Here is a 19,057-nt window from a genome sequence, read left to right as displayed (position 1 = left end):
GGTTGGGGTGGGCATGGGAGGTTGAGGTGGGCATGGGAGGCTGAGGTGGGCATGGGAGGCTGAGGTGAGCATGGGAGGCTGAGGTGGGCATGGGAGGCTGAGGTGGGCATGGGAGGTTGAGGTGGGCATGGGAGGTTGGGGTGGGCATGGGAGGTTGAGGTGGGCATGGGAGGTTGGGGTGAGCATGGGAGGCTGAGGTGGGCATGGGAGGTTGGAGTGGGCATGGGAGGTTGGGGTGGGGATCCTTAGAGGAAGAGGAGGCCTGGGTGAGGGGAGCGGTCACAGGCCAAGGGCTGGGCTCTGGGACCCCCACAGTCAGAGCTGCTGAGGCGGCAGGGCCCGCAGTGACAGCTGAGGGCCACGGGGAAGGAGACCATTGGGTCCACACCAGGCGGGCAGCCGGGGAGCCGGATGGAGGCAAAGCGCAGCTCGCGGTAGGTGCACACTGGCTGGGGCACAGGCGGCAGGGCAGCCGGCAGCACCCGAACCTGGAGGCGGCGGGGTTGGTGGGGGGGGTGCTTGGGTGTCTACTTGGGGCCAAGCCCTCCCCCGAGCTCCCTCACTGCACCCTGCAGATCCCAGACTCGGGTGTCCACAGGACCGTCTGTGCTCTCCCTCCCACACGCCCAGCCCCTGCCCCGGGTGGCGGGCCACCCTTCTACCCCCGGGGCCACTTCCTGTCTTCTGTGGGCCTGGCCCTGAGTAATCCACCTGGAGCTGAGGTGTTAGCACCCACCCACCCCGGGCAGCTCACCATGCTGGGGCAGTAGCCGGCACAGATGCTGGTGGTGAAGGTGATGCAGACAGGGCAGGCCTCGTTCTCAGCGGCCAGGGTGGCGTTGATGGGCCGGCACAGCGGCCGCAGTGGCCCCCTGGGTGCCCACACCCCGGCCACGCTCAGCAGCAGCCACAGCAGCAGCCCCTGGAACAAGGCCAGTGCCTCAGGGCCAGCCTGAGCCCTCCGCCCCGGGTCCTTACCACCCACCCCCCGGCCCCGCATACACACGTTCGGGGACCCAGCTCCTCTGCCTGACGTCTTCCATTCAAGAATCTCCCATCCCCATACCCAGGGACCCCAGACACCCCAGCACCTCAGATACCCACCCTCAGGCCCTGCACCAGCTGCTTCCCTCCTCCTGCCAGGAAGCTTGCTGGCTCTCCACACCCTTCTAGAAAGAGGCCTCCTTTGCCAGGTCACAGGACTCTCCCTCTTCCTTCCAGCCGTGGCCTGGATGTAGTCGCAAGGGGCCCAGGGGCCCTGCGGTCTTACCTGGAGCATCTCCATCCTCGGTGTCTCCCCTGCCGCGTTTACCTGGTCTTATAGCTGCGGGCTGTGGGGGCGGCAAGGCCACTGGGGGCGGCAGCATGGTGGGGTAACCTGGACACTAATCTCCCCGGGGGCGAGAGGCAGAGAAGGTCAGGGAGATGCAGGAATGGCTCAGTGGCGCCCCCCTCCCCCCACTCCCTGAGTGGCTTCCGCGCCAAGAAGCAGAAGACGCCCAAGGTGAAGCGGACTTCACAGACTCAGTCCCCAGGCGCTAGGGAGGTCCGTGGTGGGAGCACAAGAAATAGGGTATAGGAGGTCGCAGCTGTGCCCCTTGCCTTGTGGGCCCCCCTCTACCCATCCTGAGGGGAGCCCGCCAGAGGCTGGAGCACCGCCCCTCTGACAATCCTCCAGTGGTGATAGGCTGAAGCCTCAACCCTGCTCCACCTGCAGTAGACTGAGTCCGACTTCTTAGGAGGGGGGTGGCTTCAATGTTGGATTCTGTCACCAGAGGTGGGGGGGTCCACCCAGACGCGCCGCCCCTCCACCAGGGATTCAGCGGGAATCCCACCTGCCCCACACTCAGGCCCCCAGAAACCAGGATGCCGGAACTGAACCCAGCAAAGAGCGTGGTTTAGGCTATTTAACTCTGTCGTCGACTGAGAAGAAGGTGTGTCCCACTCTCTAGCCCACAGCCCCAAGGTACATTTTCCAGGCTCAGTCCCGCCCCCGCGATCGAGTGGACTTGTTAGATTCGCCCCGCCCACGGTCCAAGCTCTGCTCGTCTTAGCCCCACCCAGTGTACCCCTAGTCCCAGTCTTCCAGGCTCGGCACCGCCCCCGCTTGGGGCGCGTGTCCAGGGCGGGGCTGGCCCGTCTGGCTCAGACCAGCGCGGGCTTTAAGCTGCCGTAGTTGAAGTTCTCGGTGCTGTAGGCTTGCGGCACGCTGTAGATGCCTGACTCGGGTTTCCAGTGGGGGCCGCCCCAGGGCAGCTCCAGCGGGCAGAAACGGTCGAGCCGGCGGAGTGGGTGCAGCGGGGGGCTGTAGGATTCTTGAGCCAGAGACAGCGCCCCGCGGTGCGGCACGGCTGGCATCACCGGACGGGCGCGGGGCACGCGGATTTTCGGCGGCCGGAGTGGCCGAGAGGAGCACGGACCGGGCGGCTGCTTCGGGCCGGGGCCCCAGGCCTGGGGCGTCTCCCCGAAGCTCCAGGAGGTCATCGAGTCCTTGCGAGGGTAGCCTGACAACTCCTTCCTGTCGGGGATTGGGGTGGAGGCACGATGGGAAGGGCACAGCTAGATAGATCCTCGAGGACACATTTGTAGGAGTCAGGGACGCTTTAGGAAGCATGGGACTGGGGAGTCCTAGCCTGGATTCCTGGGTCCTCGAGGTATTTAAGGGCCTGGAACCTGGGAATTTTCGCATCCTCGGAAAAGAGTTATCTGGGAGACTCAAATACCAAAGGAGCCCGCCCTAGACCCTCAGGGCCACGTCCCCAGATCCAGAACTCCTTCTTGGGCCGTTTGCAGGCTTCTGTTCCTGAGAGTTGACACTAAGTATACCAGGGCGCTAAAAAAGGTAGGGGCTGGATCTGGACTTCTGATTAGTGCGCGTGCAGGAGCTGAAGGCCGAGACTACTGAGTCAGAGACGGGGAGCCAACACCGGGGGGCTCGGCGTCCCACCAGCCTATGCGGGGGCTGTGCAGGGGGGCGGTGCCAAGGGAGGATCCAGGCTCACTTCGAATAGGCCTGGAAGTCCCGGGCCGAAGTGGTCAGATAGAGCTGATGGCGGTCCAGGATGCCCTGGTCAGAAGTAGTGAAAGGCCGGCCGGCCAGCTCGGGGTTCTTCGTCCGGCGGATCAGAGCCTGAGGAGGATCGCGGGAGGAGGGATGAGCAAGAAAGGTTTCAGACCCTTTTTCATGCCCTGTGTCCCAGACGGAATTCCTCTTCCTTCGGCCTCAACAGCGCCTCTGAACCAGGCCGACACCCGCCCCCAGAATCAGAATCCTTCCTGGCCAGTTGCACGCCAGTGCACTTCAGCTTCGCTCCCCAAATCAGAACCCTTACTAGCCTCACCTCCAAAATCCAAATACTTTCTGCCCGTCATCGGACACAAAGCCAAGCACCCAGTCACTAAAAAACCTTCCCTGCTCCTCCCCTAGATTCAGACCTTCTCGGTCCCGCCCCTGGAATGCAGCGGCGCCTCGGGCGACTATTACTCCTTACACCACCCTACCACGGGAAGCCAGCCCCGCCTTCCGCCCCAGACCGGCCTCAGAATATTCAAGCTCCGCCCACACGTACATTAGGCTACCTAGCTCCGCCCGCAGCCTCAGAACCGCCTAGGCCCGCCCCAGGATGTACTAGCTGTGGCCCCAGCCTCAGAGCTGGGATTTCGGGCTTCCAGTCCCCTCCTCCTCCTGGCTCCGCCCCAAAAGGCCTAAGCCCCTTCCCCACTCAATGTAACCTCCAGATTCTGTCCCACTCTTTAGACCCCAGACGCAAAATTCCCTCAGACCCCGCCCCAGGGTCTCAAAGCTCTGCCAGATCCTGCCACTGCGGTTTTCTCCGCTACCTGGGAAGGGCCCCCTCGGTTGTGGTCCGCAAGCTCCAGGGGCTGGGGCCCGATGAAGGAGGTGGCGCCCCGGTCCAGGCTGGGCCAGCCGGTGTACTGCGCCCTCGTCTCACTGCACTGGTGCTTTGTGATCAGAGGGAGGCGCCAGCCGCGGTGTCTGAGCTGCAAGAAGACGACGCGGGGAAACAACATGAGGGCGCACGGGACTCCAGTGCGGTCCCCAGCCCTGTCTCCCGCGGACCTGGGCATCCCAGAACCTTACTTTTTCCGCTACATCCTTGATCCCCACAATCCGCGTGCGGTCCGCAGGTTCTGGGGCCTTGGGCTGCGCGTAGGGCCCGCCGTGGGTCTTGGGCACGTGAGCTGAGCCCGAGGTTGTCTCCCATCTGCTGGTGACCTCGTCGAAAGCCCAAATATGCAAATCCTGCTTTGCGGCCGGGGGCAGGGGCTCCGCGACCGTGGACTGAGGAGAAGGTGCAGGACGTCAGCTAAAGGGACTCAGGAGTCTCGTCCGCAAGCCCTGATCCTTCCCAGTCAGTCCCCAGCCCCTTCCTACCGCCCGTTCCAGGCATCCAGGTTCCCTGACCCCTCCTCTCTCAGACCGAGTCCCCGGAACCCTCCTCCTTCTGTCAGACAGGACTCTAAACCCGGAATCCCCTTTTCTCTCAGCAGGTGTCTGGATCCCCAGGCCCCTCCTTCAGTCTGGGCCCCCAGTCTCCTCTTGGCTAAGATCCTAGGGTCCTCTCACCTGCACAGTGGGCGGGGGAAAGGGCACGGGCGGGATAAAGTGGTGGGCGACGCCACTGCTGGTGAGATGCCAGCTGGGCTGGGATCCAGGCACCTCGGTCCCAGAGATGGGGGACCGTGGGGGACCGTAGCGCCGAGCTAGGGTCCGACCCCCCATGGTCCCACCCCCGCCCTGTAGCCTAGCAGGAGCCGGCTTGTTGTTGCTGTTGCCCCGGGTGACAGAACCCTCCCACCCTAAACCCAGCCAATGAAGGGCCTGCGGGCGTGCAGATGGATGGAGTGAGAAAGACTCCAGGAGGCAGGAGGGAGGAGGATATTGAGAGGGGAGTACAGAGACACCAAGAGGGGCACAAAAACTCAGAGAAATGGGGGGGGGACGGAGACCCAGAGGGAGAGGAGGGCAGAAAGTGCGGGGGAGAGCAATAGAAGTCCAGAGTTCAGAGAGTTTGAGACCCAGAGAGGGGGCAGCAGAGAGAGGGGGACAGAGACCTGGGGTGGGGGGTGGTCAGATACCCAAAAATAGAGGAACAGAGGGAGAGGAGGGCAGAGCTACCCAGCGCATCAGGGTATCCATGAGAAACATCCCCCTTTCCTATAGGGTCCCGGCCCTCTTGGCCACCTCGTCCTTCTGCCAGGACAGCCCACCTCGGCAGCAGAGGGCAGGGGTGAGGGGCTGGGTAACGACTTCCAGACTTCCCCAGGGCTCTCCCTCCCTCCTTGTGTGTGCTGAAGGACTCAGCATCAGCTTTGGCTTCTCCTGTCCTGCCTGCCTTTGATTTGGTTGAAAACTTCCACCTGGGTATGGGGGTACGAGAAGAGGGAGGGACCCACGGGGAAATACTTAGCAATAAAGAGGGGGGTGTGGAAAGAGCTTTGCTGAATGAGAAAGAAACACACACAGGAATGGGTGAGACAGTGAGTGAGAAACAGGGACAGAAAGAGAGCTACTGACCCAGAGATGATGGGACAGGAATTTAGACAGAGACAGCAAAGAAGGCGGCAGAAAAGAGAGCGGGAACCACAGACCCAGAACACAGAGATGTAGAAACAAGGGCAAAAGTGTGTGTCTGTGTTTGCATGCGGCTATGGAATGGTAATATATGAAGGGGTGTCCTGAGGGTGTGGGGTCTATCCCTGACTTCTCTTGTCACTTCCTCACTTTAAAGCCCTTTTGGTCAAAGCCTCTGCCTCCTCAGCCCCCATTATCTCATCCCACCAACCCGTTCTTCAGACAGGGAAAACTGAGGCTGCCTTCTGCAGCCTGGCCCAGGGTGCCACTGACCCCCTCATTCAGGCTTCTGGTGCCGCTTCTCCTGTTGGATTTTCCTGGCTCACTCTAGGCTGATCAGGGTCCAAATCACCCCTGATCCCAGCCAGGGGGCAGGCCAGTTGGTCAAAACCTCATGCTCTACTCAAGCTGGACAATGGTAAGGTCTATTTCTTTACTAGTATAGGGTAAAGGTTGGGACAGGGAAGAGGGGTAGAAACCTGATTCCAACTCCCCACCAAAGCCAAACTCTTAAGCATCCTGACCTCCTGTCATTCAAACTTGCTTGTGCTCCTGCTGTGATAGGTAGCTCACTACCTCAAAACAGAATATCTAAGCCAACACTTGCCCTATCTGACTAAGTAAGTTTTCTCATTCGAACCCCAGCTCCCAACTAGTTGCCTACATGTTCCAGTTTTTATGCTCCCACACACACTTCTTGACACATCCCCTCCTTGTCACTCTCTCCAGGGTGAGCAAGGTGATGTCCTCTGAGATCGCATGGTCAGCAACTTAGAAGCTGAGGGCCTCCAATGGTCAAATCCACCAGAGTTGATCTGACAAGTTGTGTATTAGAGTTCATAAACAGTAGGCACTCAGAAAATATTGGCTATCATCATCATCATCATTATTACCCTCAAGTTCATCCAAGAGAACTCCTATTCATCCTTCAAAACCCCATTTGGTTTCATCATGTCTTTCTTGCCCAGATTGAGCTCTCAAAATCAGAGAGCTGTGATTTTTGTGACCATTTGACGGGTTCCCAAACTGAGGCCTAGAGCAGCCAGGCCACCCCTGAGGTCTTTCAGCATCCAGCTCTCTTCTTCCTCTACCTGCCCAGTTCCCGGTCATGGGCCTCAGGCCCGGCCAGTCCGGCTGAGGAGCGTGCAGACACAGGCAGTGTCAATTCGAATCCATCGCCAGCCCACACGGCCCTGGGCATCGGTAGTCAATGCCCGCACGTAGGACTGCTTGGCCTTACACTCAGACACCCAGTGCCTCCGGTCCACACCCCGGCAGCCTCCTCCACCCCCACCGGGGCCACCTTCCCCAGCGCTGTCAGCCTTGCAGCGGGTTTCAAAGAAGTACTGGCGAAGGGGATTGCCGCCAGCCGCAGGCACCTCGCCCAGCACCTCCACCTCGCGCCCACGCAGGTCCACAGCAGTCCGGCGGTCTGTCACCCAGCCGCTGACTGCATCACACACAGCCAGCTCTCCGCGGCGGCTCGCTGGTGCCGTCCCACTCACCCCCCGCCGACTGCGGTTGGCCGGGCTGCCAGCTGGCTCCCCAAAGGCTCCAGCCTCCAGCAGGAAGAGCAGAGGGGGCCCAGCGGGGGTACCCCTGGACAGGGCTACGCGGGGGGACAAGAGGTCCCACTCGGGGACTGGAAATGGGGGCAGGGGTGAGGATGAGGCGTGGGGCTCCATTGGGACACTGGGGAGGAGGAAAAGTAGGAGGATGGGGAGGGAGCCTGAGGGGTGGGGGAGCATCTCGCTGAGCACCTGAGGATAGAGAGAAGGAAGCTGGAATTAGAGAGAAGGATAATAACTTAGTGGGGGGGGGGCCGATGGGAACTTCTGTGCAGTTCTGGCACTTGTTCTAGGACGTTGGGGGACCCTATATTCTAGGACTTGGATAATGCCCAACCTCTGGATTAATCATAATTAGTCTACTATTATTACTATTAATAGCCAACAAATGGGGAAATACAGGCTCAGAGAGGTTAGTGACTTGCACCAGGTCACACAGCCAGCAAATGCCGGAAGTGGAACTTGAACCCTGTCCCAGCAACTCCACTGTGCCATCCTGCCTCTACAACCCCAAGGAACCCTAAGCCCTGCAGCCTGGAGGAGGTTTGAGTTTCCAAAATTCTGAGAAAGGTCATGTTCTGGAATCCTAGGGAGACCCAAGTTCAGCTTAAAACTGCCACTGTGAAGGCAAGACACTTCCTCTCAGGTGGGGCTTCAGTCTCCCTGTCCATGAAATTGGCCCAGGGCTGGGAGACACTGGCAGGGTTGTGCATATTGCAGTTTCTCTAGAACATCCTGGAAGCCTGTGGATTCTGGGACAGGATGGCCTGGAGAGGACTGAGAAGAAGTGGGTGGTTACCAGACCTGTCAGCACCTCCTCTGCCTCCGAGCTCCGGGGTTGGGGGCCCCCAGGCTCCGGGGGGCCCCTGTGGGGGACGCAGGTGGCCCCCTCCTTCCTGACATCTCAGGAGAGGGAGGGGGCAACCACCTAGCGGAGGAAGGGAACAGGTAGGTTATAGAGGCAGGTGGAGGAGGGGGCCTGAACACTCCCCTTCTCAGTGTTCCTTTTAAAGTGTAAGGGACCAAGAGTCAAGGCTGCATCCCCCTGCTAGAGGCCCCTGCCCTGCCCAGGTGATGGCTCCTGGGTGGAAAGCAGATGGGGCGAGGAGAGGGGAGGGGAGACGCTGAGGATGAAGGAGGCTGGAAAAGATCACATCCTCCTCAGCCCATTCATCTCTCAGACAGGGCGGGCGCAGGGCTGGCCTGGACACCCGGGTGTCTGAGGGCCCACACTTAAGAAGCCCCGGGTCCTGGAGGCTGCTTCCTGGAATGTTCTCTCCTCACAGGACAGGCCAGGGCCCGTCCAAGACTTCTATTGCACATACCTGGCGTGGCCGCCTGCCCTGGCTGGGAGATGGGGAAATGGGAAGGGGGAATTGTGAAGAGGGGCACATGTTGACCCAACCAGAACCCGGAGTGTAGGTTTCCAGCTGCCTCCTGCCTCAGATCTGGAGTCTTGGGCCCTAGCTGCCCCCTCCTTTAGGAGAACAGGCTCTCGCCCCCTCCTCACTCAGACCCAAGAGCCCCGGCCCCAGCTGCCTCCTCTTTCAGGAACTCAGGTCCCCAGCTCCCTCCCTCAGATGCGGGAGTCCAGGTCCCCAAATCGCTCTTCCTTCAAACCCAGGAGTCCGGACCCCCGGTGCCCTCCTCCTTCAGACCCTGGAGTTTTGGAGTTCAAGCTCCTTCCCAGGTACTCAGATATACGGACTCCCCGGCCCTCCCTCCCCCAGAAGGTTTAGCCAGGGGGTCCGGACTCCTGAGACCCCGCTGGGGGTCACGGGCTCTCCCTCTGGGACCCTGCCCTCCTGCCTCAGTTTCCTCCGCCAGGCCCCGCCCCCGCCGGTCCCGCCCCCGTCCCTCCCTACCCGGGGGCAGGGCGACCCGGACGCCGGAATCCCGGGGGAGGAGGCGCGGAGGCTCTTACCTGGGGCGCACTCCTCGGCTCCCCCGGCTGCCCCTGGCGCGGCGGCGGCTCCTCCTCCTGCTCGCTGGCTGCAGGGACGCCCGCTCGCCCACCGGCTCCTCGCGGCACCAGCTCCCGAGGGCCCGGGTCGGGGGCGGGGGCGGGGCGGCGCCCGACGGCGGAGGAGGGGCCGGGGGATCCCGCCTTCCACACGCGTGCCGAGACCTTGGAAACCCGGCCTGGCTAGCTCAGCCCTCTGCCCGCCTCAGCCCCAGGAGGCCAGGCGCCAGCACCCCCCCCCCCCCCTCAGACCCAGGAGTCCGGGTCCCCAGCCCCCTCCTCCCGCAGACTCCGGAGTCTGGGCCCGCGCAGCACCCTCCTCCTTCAGACTCAGGAGTCTGGACCCCCAGCCCCTTCTTCCTCAGCTCCAGCCCCCTCCTCCCTCAGACCCAGGAGTCTGGGCCTGAGATTCCTTTGCGTTCTTTTGCCAGTGAAGTGTCAATCCCCGGGCAGATTCCCACCCTCTGCTCTCATCCCCAACTCTCCCGGGAGCCCCAGGCCAGACATTAACCAGCTGGGCTCGGGGAGTGATAAGGCCCGAGGCCCCGGGGAGACGCTGGGTGAGGGGGGTCTCTCCCACATAAGTCCTCTCTGCTGGAATTTCCTGGATGGGGACTGGGGAGAGGGTCTTGTCCTGAGTTCAGATAAGAGCAACTCAAGGTATTCCAGGACCCGGAGATAGACAAAGATGTGATTTGGCAACAGAATGACCTGCTTAGAGAAAGAAAGTGAATAGTGACAGATGAAGGGAGGTGGGGGAAAGGCACAAAAATGGAGAGTAAAAGGGGACAGGCTCCCAGAGAATGAGGGAGACAGAAACCCAGAGAGAGAGAGAAGACACAGATGCAGAGAGAGGAGACAGACATGCTGAGAAAAGGGGACAGAACCCCACAAGGGGGACAGAGACCCAGAGAAAGAGAGACCTTAAGACAGACGGAGATCAGACAGGAGTTGGAGTCCCGGGACAGACTTAACGCCTCACCCCTCCCCTGGAGCTATTTTCAGGAGGAAAGCCGACACCTGCCTTCGTGGAGGAGGGGGGGTCATCCCGTACCCCTCCCTCAGCCTAAATATAGCGTGGCAAGGTGGCGGGAAGGGTGTCCCCGGATTAGGGTGTTCCCCTCACCTCTCCCCATCCGAGCCAAGGCCACATAGAAGGCTGCTGCGGTTGTTTATTGGGGTGGAGGAGGGGCGCTTCCCAGTCTTTTGAGTGTCCACTCAGGTCACTTCCCTGACCTCGCCATGCTTCCCATACCCCTAAGCACCCAACATGCCCCACCCCCTACCAGAGGAACTTTATGCAACTTTCAGTCTCTGACGGGGTAGTAGGGGTGAGTTTTCAAAGAGTAATGGGAGACAGTTTCCGTCTCCCCCTCTCTCCTTGGGTCTCCCTCCCCCTCTCTCTGTATCCCTCTCCTCTCTGTCTGGGTCCCTGTCCCTCTCTCTTCTCTGGATCTCTGGCCCCTCCTCTCTGGTCTGTTCCCCCTTCTATGGGTCTTTGTCCTCCCTCCTGTCTCTGACCCCCTCCCAGACCGCTGCCCTCTTCGCTCCTGCTCTCCCTCCTCCCCTTGGGTATCTCTGTCCTCTCTGCACATATCTCTTCCTCTTTGGGTCCCCGTGCTGGGCTCTGTGCCTGCCTCCCAGACTCTGCCCTGTGTCTGCCACTGTGAGGGGGTCTGTCTGTCTCCGTTTCTTTTCCAAAGTGCCTTTCTCTCCATTTCGGAGAGAAGTGTTATATTATTTAAAGGTTACATTATTTTCAACCTTTATCAAACACTTCTCACAATCTGTACCTTCTTCTATCTCTCTGTGTAAAAAGGTGGTTGGATTAAATCAGGGGTTTCCAAACGGAATTTGTTACCCACATTGTGAGTTGTCAAGAGAGACCCCTCAAACCAGTTCACACCCTCTGATGAATCACACTGGTGCTCCTAAGTGAGATTTCATTTGACCAAAAAAGAAAGGGGGGTGGTTTCCTAGCTAAAAATAACAACAACTCTCTGTAAACCACTGGATGGATTTTAATAAATTAATACAAGTACTTTGAAAGTTACCTGGCACATAGGCAGCCCTATACATGTTAGTGACGTAACCATCCTCCTCTTCTTCCTCCTCCAAATGCCCTTTTAGTACTGAAAGACCTCTGACCTTGGGTAACCCCCTCCCCTCTGAGCCTTAGTTTCCTCATTTGTGAGAAATGAGGCTGTTAGACTCGGGAAGTCCTGTGCAGACCAGCAGGCTGATGGGGACATGTAGGGTCAAGCAGCAGGCCACAAGTCCAGCCCCGCATCCCTCGCCGGGGACAAGCCATGAGAACTTGGGAAGCCACTCCCATGCTCTGAGACACTGCTTTCTCCCCAGGAAGATAGAGTGGGCCCTGCAGTTTGTCTGACACACTTCTTGAGCTGCGGGAGGATAGGTTGGTGCATCCTGATTTGGGATCCCTTTGTGATTCCATGGCATACACCGTGCATCTCTCTCAGGTTTAGGGGCACTGACTTTTTCTGCCTTTTTCTTTTTTGGTTCTCTTTCTCTGGGGTGCTCTGGTCTCTTTCCAACTCTGGGTCTCTGTCCCTCTCTCTCTGGGTGCCTGATACCTGCCCCCTCTGGGTCTCTGTCTCCCCCTCTCTCTGGGTCTTTTTCCCCTCTTGGGGTTTCTTTCTCTTTCTTTCTCTGGGTCTCTATCCCTCCCCAGCTCTCTGTCCCCCTCCTCTGGGTTTCTATCCCCCCATCATGTCTGAACAGAGTACAGTTTCTCCCCCTTTCCCCTTCCCTTGTGGCTCTGATCTCCATGTCTGGAAGGAAAACTCTATGGGAAGACAGATAGAGAAGGGGTTTGAATGGCAAAACAAAGCAGGTGTGGGGTAAGTGGAAGGGGCATCTACATCTTCCAAGTTCACCCAGAAGCCTTCTGTGTGACCAACTGAATCTACAAATACAGAACCTAGCCCTGCCCCTTATAGGGATGACACGGGGCAAGCCAGTTCAGCTGGTCTCCTAGAGTCCACATACCATATTCACTCCTTGACACATGATTTCTTCCTGGTGCTGTTATTTTTGGGTCCTTGCGCTACCACTAAATGCAGAACAAACCAGCATGGCCCTGTGGTGCTCATACATACAGTCCAGCTCAACCCAACGTTCCTATAGGACTCCAGGATGCAATTTGATGTAACCCAAATCAAACAGTTGTATGACCCAACTGAACTGGTCCTACGAGGTTCACATGATTATACAACTCATTACGACTCAACTCAGCCCCGACAAACTAGCCACATAACTCTACACAATTCAACACAACAGAACCCTGAAAGACTCCTATGCTCATACATTCCAACCCAACTTAACCTCATACGACCTAGAAAGCTCACATTCTATCACATGACTCTTCATATTTCTACATGACTCACAAGTTCACAGAACTTAAAATAACATGGCCCTAGAAGAATCACAAAGCCACGCAGTTTCCAGTGTCTCAACCCAACTCTACAGCACCATGCATGAACACACACTCAGTCCCAACAGTGCCGTGGTGACCACCTTACTTGATCCAACATGGCCCTAGGGGACTCATAAAACCACAGAATCCTGCATAATGCACTTGGACAAGACTCACCTACACTTGTAACCCAACCTGACCCAACCTGGAACTAAGAAACTCACAGAATTATGTGACAAAACCTATCGCAATACTACCCCAAGCTTTACACAACCCAGTACAATACAAACCGATGGAGCCCCCCCTCAAATCAGCATAATCCATTGCCATTCGCTGTCACCTAAGGAGGTACCCACAGGAGCTACCAATCCACAACTCAAGACCCAATAAGACTTAGTGTTGCCCAACTCATTACCACTTAACTTAGTTCTTCCTAAACCCAACACCCTCCCCCCAACTTTCCTTCCTCCCTTCCCTCCCTCCCTCCCTCCAAGGAAATGTGAGGTTCTGCAGACCTCAACTGTCCCTCACACTTCGGTGACCATGTGTTTCCCAGGGGGAGCCCAGAGGAGTGGAGGTGGGAGCTCAGGAACCTCTTGATCCACAAACCCCCCATTGACCTTGCCCTCCAGTGGGCAACAGGGCTGCGTGTCCACATGGCTGTACATCCCAGCCTCTTCGTCATCTGTCTCCCGGTGGTAAAAGTAGCTGAAGTTGGAGACAATGACTGGCACAGGTAGGGAAATGGTCAGCACGCCGGCAATGGCACACAGAGAGCCCACTATCTTGCCGCCCACAGTGACGGGCGCCATGTCTCCATAGCCAACTGTGGTCATAGTGACCACCGCCCACCAGAAGGACTCAGGGATGCTGGTGAAATGGGAGTCTGCCCGCTCGGCCTCAGCAAAGTAGACTGCGCTGGAGAAGAGGACCACACCAATGAAAAGGAAGAAGATGAGGAGGCCCAGCTCTCGCATGGAGGCTCTTAAGGTCTGGCCCAAGATCTGCAGGCCCTTTGAGTGCCGGGACAGCTTGAAGATGCGGAAGACGCGTACCAGTCGGATGACTCGCAGGATGGCCAGTGACATGGCTGGCTGGCCCACCCCCCGCTGCTGGGCCAGCTCAGTACCCAGTGCCACAAAGTAAGGCAGGATGGCCACGAAATCGATGAGGTTCATCACATTCTTGAAGAAGGCTGTCTTGCTTGGGCAGGCCGCCAGGCGCACCAGCAGCTCAAAGGAGAACCAACAGATGCACAATGTCTCCACCACAAAGAACGGGTCATCGAAGGGCAAGCGAGGTGGGGGTCCAGGCACTGGGCTGGAGCCGTTCAGCCGAGCCGGAAACTGCAGAGAGGAAGGGGTTCAGGGAGGACCATGCCAGGGCTGGGACGCACTGGAATGGCCATATTTCCTGCTTAAATATTCAACTACTTCTTTACAAATTGGTCAATAGCTGCTACCCCCAGAACCCCGGTGACCTAGCTGTAGTACACTCCTTCTCGGGACCCCCAGGGAAGGCTGACTTTAGGGTCCCTGATCCTTCATTGGCAGGGCCTCCTGAAATAATGCTTGAGTAGGGCTCAATCTCTTCCCTCCCAAATTCCCGCCCCCAGAGTTGAATTTCCAGATGGGGACGGTCCCCATCCTAGCCCCACTCCCTTGTGCCCTGCCCTCCCCAAACGCAGCCTGGACCATAATGGTTAAAGACCTTATCTTTATGCCAAAACCCGGGCCCCTCCCCTCACGGCCCTCAGCTCAACTTTCTTTATGATGGATTCCTTTTGCCCCAATCCTCAGGCCCCACCCCTCGATCTGCAGCTCCCTCGGTGGCTTTCTTCAGGTCCCAGATCTCACTACCTCCAGCCCATCCTTCCCATTGGTTACTGCCAGCCGTATAGACCCCCGATTTTTCAGTCTCTCCTTATTCCTCAGTTTTGATTTCTTAATACACCTGTCCTCCTGTGCTCCTGCCCTCCAAAAGTTGGGTTTCTCACCTACCTCAGCGCACGCCTTCTGAAAAGGCAAGTTCTCCTATTTAGATCCTCAGGCCCCGCCCCATTAAGCTACACCTTTCCCGCCCCCAGCCCAGGATTTAATGTAGAGTCCCCTGGTCTGGCGCCGTCCCTGGCTTGCCCACCTCTCACAGGCCTTTGCCCACCTTTGACTGGTCAGGTCTTCCAACCAGGCCCCCAATGCCTTGCCCATCCACAGCCAGGACCCACCGTCCTGAGAGGCCCCACCTACCAGTGCCCCTTACCCCACTTTGTGATTGGCCAGGACCCCGTGGACCTCGTCCAGCTCCTCCCAAATCCCGCCTCTCCACACGCAGGCCCCGCCCCCTCACCGGGCCGGCTGCAGCCACCCCGGCGAGCCCCGAGCTGTCGCGGTCGTCGCGGAAGTCGGGCAGCGTCTCGAGGCAGAAGACGACGATGGAGACGAGGATGACGAGCACTGAGACAACGGCGAGCACGCGCGCGGCCTGCGAGCTCTCGGGGAACTCGAAGAGCAGCCAGAGCTGGCGCGCGAAGGCGCGGCGGGGCAGGGGGCGCTCCGATGGCAAGGGGCAGCCCTCCTCCTCGCGCAGGCGCGCTAGCGCCGCGGCACCCAGCCCATAGAAGGCCACCTCCTCCAGGAAGACGTCGAGCGGCACGTGCGCCGGCCGCCGCAGGCGCCCGCCCGACTGGTAGTAATAGAGTACCGCGTCGAAGCTGGGCCGGTGCCGGTCGAAGAAGTACTCGCGGCGCGCGCCGTCGTAGAAACGTCTGCGGCGCACCGGGTCCCCGAGCAGCGTGTCCGGGAAGCGGCCCAGCGTGCGCGCCCGGGTCTCGAAGCGCAGCCCAGCCACGTTGAGCACCACTCGCTCGCAGCAGGCGCACGGCGGCGGGCACCCGGGTTCCATGGCGCGCGCAGCCCCGGCGACCCGCGGACGGACGTGTGGCCCCGACGCCCGACCCGGCCCGGCCCCGCCTCGGCCGCCGCTGCCGCCGCCGCCCCAGCCTGGTGTCCGGTGTCCACGCGTAAAAATAGCCCGGCCGTGCGGCCAGGACGCGGGGGAGGGGGCGCCGTGACCCCGGCGGGGCAGAGGGCCGGGCGCCCTCTGCCGGGGCGCCCTCCCTTTACCCCCAGGCGACGCGGCGCTGCGCTTTCTCCGGCTCCACCTGGCCTTCGGGGTTTCCCTCTGTCTCTCCATCGCCTGAGATCTCTGTCCTGCGTCTCTCCGGGTTTCCGTGTATGTCTCTCGTCTATGTTTTTATGAGTATCTGAGCCGCTCTGTTGGAGTCACAAATTTCCATCTCTTTGTCTCTCTCTCTCTCTCTCTCTCTCGTTCTTTTGTATGTCTCTGTGTCTGGCTATGTCTTCACTTTGAGTCTCTCTGTATCTCTGATCTCGGGGTTGTATCTCTGAGTGTCTCTATGGGTCATTTATCTCTGAGCTTTGCCGTTCTAGGGTCATCTGTGTCTGGGGATTCCCGTCAGTCTCTGTGTCTTGGTCTCTCCGAATCTCCGTCTTCCTTTTGATTCTTGTATCTCTATTTCTGTTTATTTCTTGTCTCTCTTGGTCTCTGTCTTTCCCCTCTGTCTGGGACTCTCTTCTTCTTGTCTCTGTGGGTCTCTTCTCTCTCATTACCTCTCAGCCCACTGTGTCTCTGTCCCTGGGATTCTCTGGGTCTCCCCTTTGGGTATCTTTCTTTCTCTGTTTCTCTGAATTACTGCAAGTCTCTGTCTCAGGGCCTCTGGAGGACCGAGCCTCTCCCGAGTCATATCTCTGAATCTCTCTCTGACATTCACCCTAGGTTGTGTTGTCTCTGCCATTGTCCTGGTGGTTTCCCCATCCTGGGGATGCTCCAGCAGCTCTAAACCCTGAGCATGTGTCCCCCACACGGGGTGCCCTCGCTCGGGTTGCCCCTACCCCCACCCCCGGGTTCTCCACCTTGGATTCTCTGCCAGACTTTCTTAGACCCAGCAAAGCCTGAGCTGCAGCCCTGAATAGTGCAAAAGGAGGCCAGGCCTGCTAGGAACAGGTCAGGGGCGGGCTGGGGAAATGCCGCAGGGTCACTCGAAGGGACCAAAGGACAGATAGACGATGGCCTTCCAGCCACCGGTGTCCTATGACACGGGGTAAAAATAGCCCCATCTGATGTGCTTGGCGGGAAATCGTGGGGATTGGACACCCGGACTCCAGGGAATGAGGCCCCGGGCGCCCTCTGCTGGGGGAGTAGAGAGAGACACTAAAGGTTTTAACCCCCTAGGAATTCTGGCCCTCTTTCTCTGCCTGTCTACAATTTCTTTCTGGGATGCTATGTCACCATCCATCTGGATTTCTGTTTCCCTTTCTCTGTGTCTATGTCCCTTTCTTTCATGGTCTTTGGCCCTACCCGTGTCTGGGTCTCTGTCTCCCCATCTCTCTGGGCTTTTCCCTTCTTTCTGGTCTCCTCTTTTTTTTTTCTCATTCTCAGAGCCCACAGAGATCCCTCTTTGTGGGTTTCTGAATGCTCTGTGTGCACCAGTCTCCCCTCCTGCCTGCAGCCCTATCTCTTAACACCCTCCTACCACTGAGCCTGGAGGTGGGCGCTCCTTCTTGCCACTTCCAGACAATTCTCCCTCCCTCAGCTCCTTTGAAGCTCAAGTTATCCATGGACACCTCTTCCCAGCCTTCCCTAAAGAACTCATCCCTTTCCCTTCTGCCCACTCCCACTCTTTCAGGGAAGATTTTCAATCCTGGCTCTATATCCATCACTCTAAAACGACTGTCATAATTCCTTTGTTTTTCATAATTCTTAATAATTTCAATATCCCCATATAGATGATTCTGCTAAAACCTGGCCTGTACCTGGTTGTCTTTTCCAAAAAGGACCATATTTTTTGTCTGAGCCATGTCACACCCTATCTTGTGGAGTCCATTCTCCAGCTTTTGGTGAGACCCTCAACTAACAGACCACCTTGGAAGAGACGCAGTGTGATTTCCGAGGTTGGATCATAAAAGGCAACGTTCCACCCCACTCTTTTCCTTGGGACACTTGTGCAGGCTAGATGACAAGGCTCATGTGGAGAGGACCCTAGGCTACTAAACTCACAGCTGATCCCCAGCACCAGCCTGCAGCCACATGAGTGAGCCATCTTAGAAGCACATCCTCCTGCCCCAGCCAGGCTACCCGCTGGACCCATCTCCCTGAGGCCCTGCCCAGCTTGCAGACTTGTGAGTGAGATAAATGATCTTTATTGTTTTCAGTCATACAGTCTTTGGGTGGTTTGTTAACACACACCATGATACTAGATAATCCACACGTGGCCTCTTGGTACTCTGAACCCATCATTTCCATCCGTCTTGCCCTCTGATCTACCCCAGCTCCCTCCCTTCCTTCCTTCCTTTTTTACAGTTTTATTGAGCTACAATTCACATACCATACAGTTCACTCATTTAAAGGATACGACATGGGACTTCCCTGATGGTGCAGTGGTTAAGAATCCGCCTGCCGATGCAGGGGACACGGGTTCAATCCCTGGTCTGGGAAGATCTCACATGCCTCAGAGCAACTGAGCCCTCGAGCCACAACTACTGAGCCTGCATGCTGCAACTACTGAAGCCCACGCACTTAGACACCACTGCAATGAGAAGCCCGCGCACCACAGGGAAGAGCAGCCCCCACTCGCCACAACTAGAGAAAGCCCACGCACAGCAATGAAGACCCAACGCAGCCAAAAATTTTTAAAAATAAAATAAATTTAAAATAAAATAATTTAAAAAAATAAAGTATACAACACAATGGTTCTTCCTATATTCATAATAGTTTTGCATGCATCACTGCAATCAATTTTAGGCAATTTTTGTTTTCCCCCCAAAGAAACTCTACACCCATATCTATCTGTCCCCCTTGATTGTGCCACCCACTTTCTTGGTCATACCCTTGTCCTTGTCATTATCAGTAACTACACGCCCTTAAAACTTTTTTTTTTTTTGGCCATATGGCACGGCTTGCGGGATCTTAGTTCCCTGACTAAGGACTAAACCTGGGCCACAGCAGTGAAAGTGCCAAGTCCTAACCACTGGACCGCCAGGGAACTCCCCAAACTCTATTTTTTTCTTCCTCTTTTTTGTTTGTTTTTCTTTTTTATGGGAGTTTAGTTGATTTCCTCTTCTTTTTTTAAAAAATTATTTTATTCAAGTATAGTTGATTTACAATGTCAATTTCTGCTGCACAGCATAGTGATAAAGTTATACATAAATATACTTTTTCCTCTTCTTTTCCATTTTGGTTCATCACAGGATACTGAATATAGTTCCCTGTGCTACACAGTAGGCAAACTGTATTTTTATCATCCCATTCTCTGTCCATGTGCTCCCTTTTCCCACCAACCAAATTAAAAAAAAAAAAAAAACTTTCAAGGGAGTTCCCTGGTGGCTTAGTGGTTAAGATTCTTGTCTTTCACTGCCATGGCCTGGGGTTCAATCCCTGGTCGGGGAACTGAGATTCTGCAAGCTGTGGGGGGG

At 57.4% G+C, this 19,057-nt stretch overlaps 4 protein-coding genes across 4 annotated transcripts; all 4 read right to left on the bottom strand.

Moving 5' to 3' along the window:
* Nucleotides 1–245: 245 nt before the first annotated feature.
* LHB (luteinizing hormone subunit beta) lies at nucleotides 246–1,285 on the bottom strand. Its single transcript, XM_060084599.1, has 3 exons — nucleotides 1,271–1,285; nucleotides 755–922; nucleotides 246–488 (listed from the first exon to the last, which is right to left on the bottom strand). Exons 1-3 carry the CDS (start codon nucleotides 1,283–1,285, stop codon nucleotides 246–248), a joined length of 426 nt encoding a protein of 141 aa, XP_059940582.1.
* An 860-nt stretch (nucleotides 1,286–2,145) lies between these two features.
* Nucleotides 2,146–4,744, bottom strand: SAXO3 (stabilizer of axonemal microtubules 3). The gene is made up of 5 exons (XM_060083096.1): nucleotides 4,589–4,744; nucleotides 4,103–4,303; nucleotides 3,841–4,002; nucleotides 3,003–3,130; nucleotides 2,146–2,518 (listed from the first exon to the last, which is right to left on the bottom strand). Exons 1-5 carry the CDS (start codon nucleotides 4,742–4,744, stop codon nucleotides 2,146–2,148), a joined length of 1,020 nt encoding a protein of 339 aa, XP_059939079.1.
* A 1,967-nt stretch (nucleotides 4,745–6,711) lies between these two features.
* Nucleotides 6,712–7,344, bottom strand: NTF4 (neurotrophin 4). Its single transcript, XM_060085636.1, has one exon. It carries the CDS (start codon nucleotides 7,342–7,344, stop codon nucleotides 6,712–6,714), a length of 633 nt encoding a protein of 210 aa, XP_059941619.1.
* Nucleotides 7,345–13,093: 5,749 nt separating this feature from the next.
* KCNA7 (potassium voltage-gated channel subfamily A member 7) lies at nucleotides 13,094–15,589 on the bottom strand. The gene is made up of 3 exons (XM_060084098.1): nucleotides 15,552–15,589; nucleotides 14,913–15,516; nucleotides 13,094–13,912 (listed from the first exon to the last, which is right to left on the bottom strand). The coding sequence occupies exons 2-3, from the start codon at nucleotides 15,465–15,467 to the stop codon at nucleotides 13,094–13,096; spliced, it is 1,374 nt and encodes a 457-aa protein (XP_059940081.1). The 5' UTR covers nucleotides 15,468–15,516; nucleotides 15,552–15,589.
* Nucleotides 15,590–19,057: the final 3,468 nt, after the last annotated feature.

Source organism: Mesoplodon densirostris, chromosome 19, assembly GCF_025265405.1.
Source record: "Mesoplodon densirostris isolate mMesDen1 chromosome 19, mMesDen1 primary haplotype, whole genome shotgun sequence".
Taxonomy (NCBI): Eukaryota; Metazoa; Chordata; class Mammalia; order Artiodactyla; family Ziphiidae; genus Mesoplodon; species Mesoplodon densirostris.
Note: the sequence above shows the minus strand (reverse complement) of the source record. Positions and strands in the feature narration are given on the sequence as shown.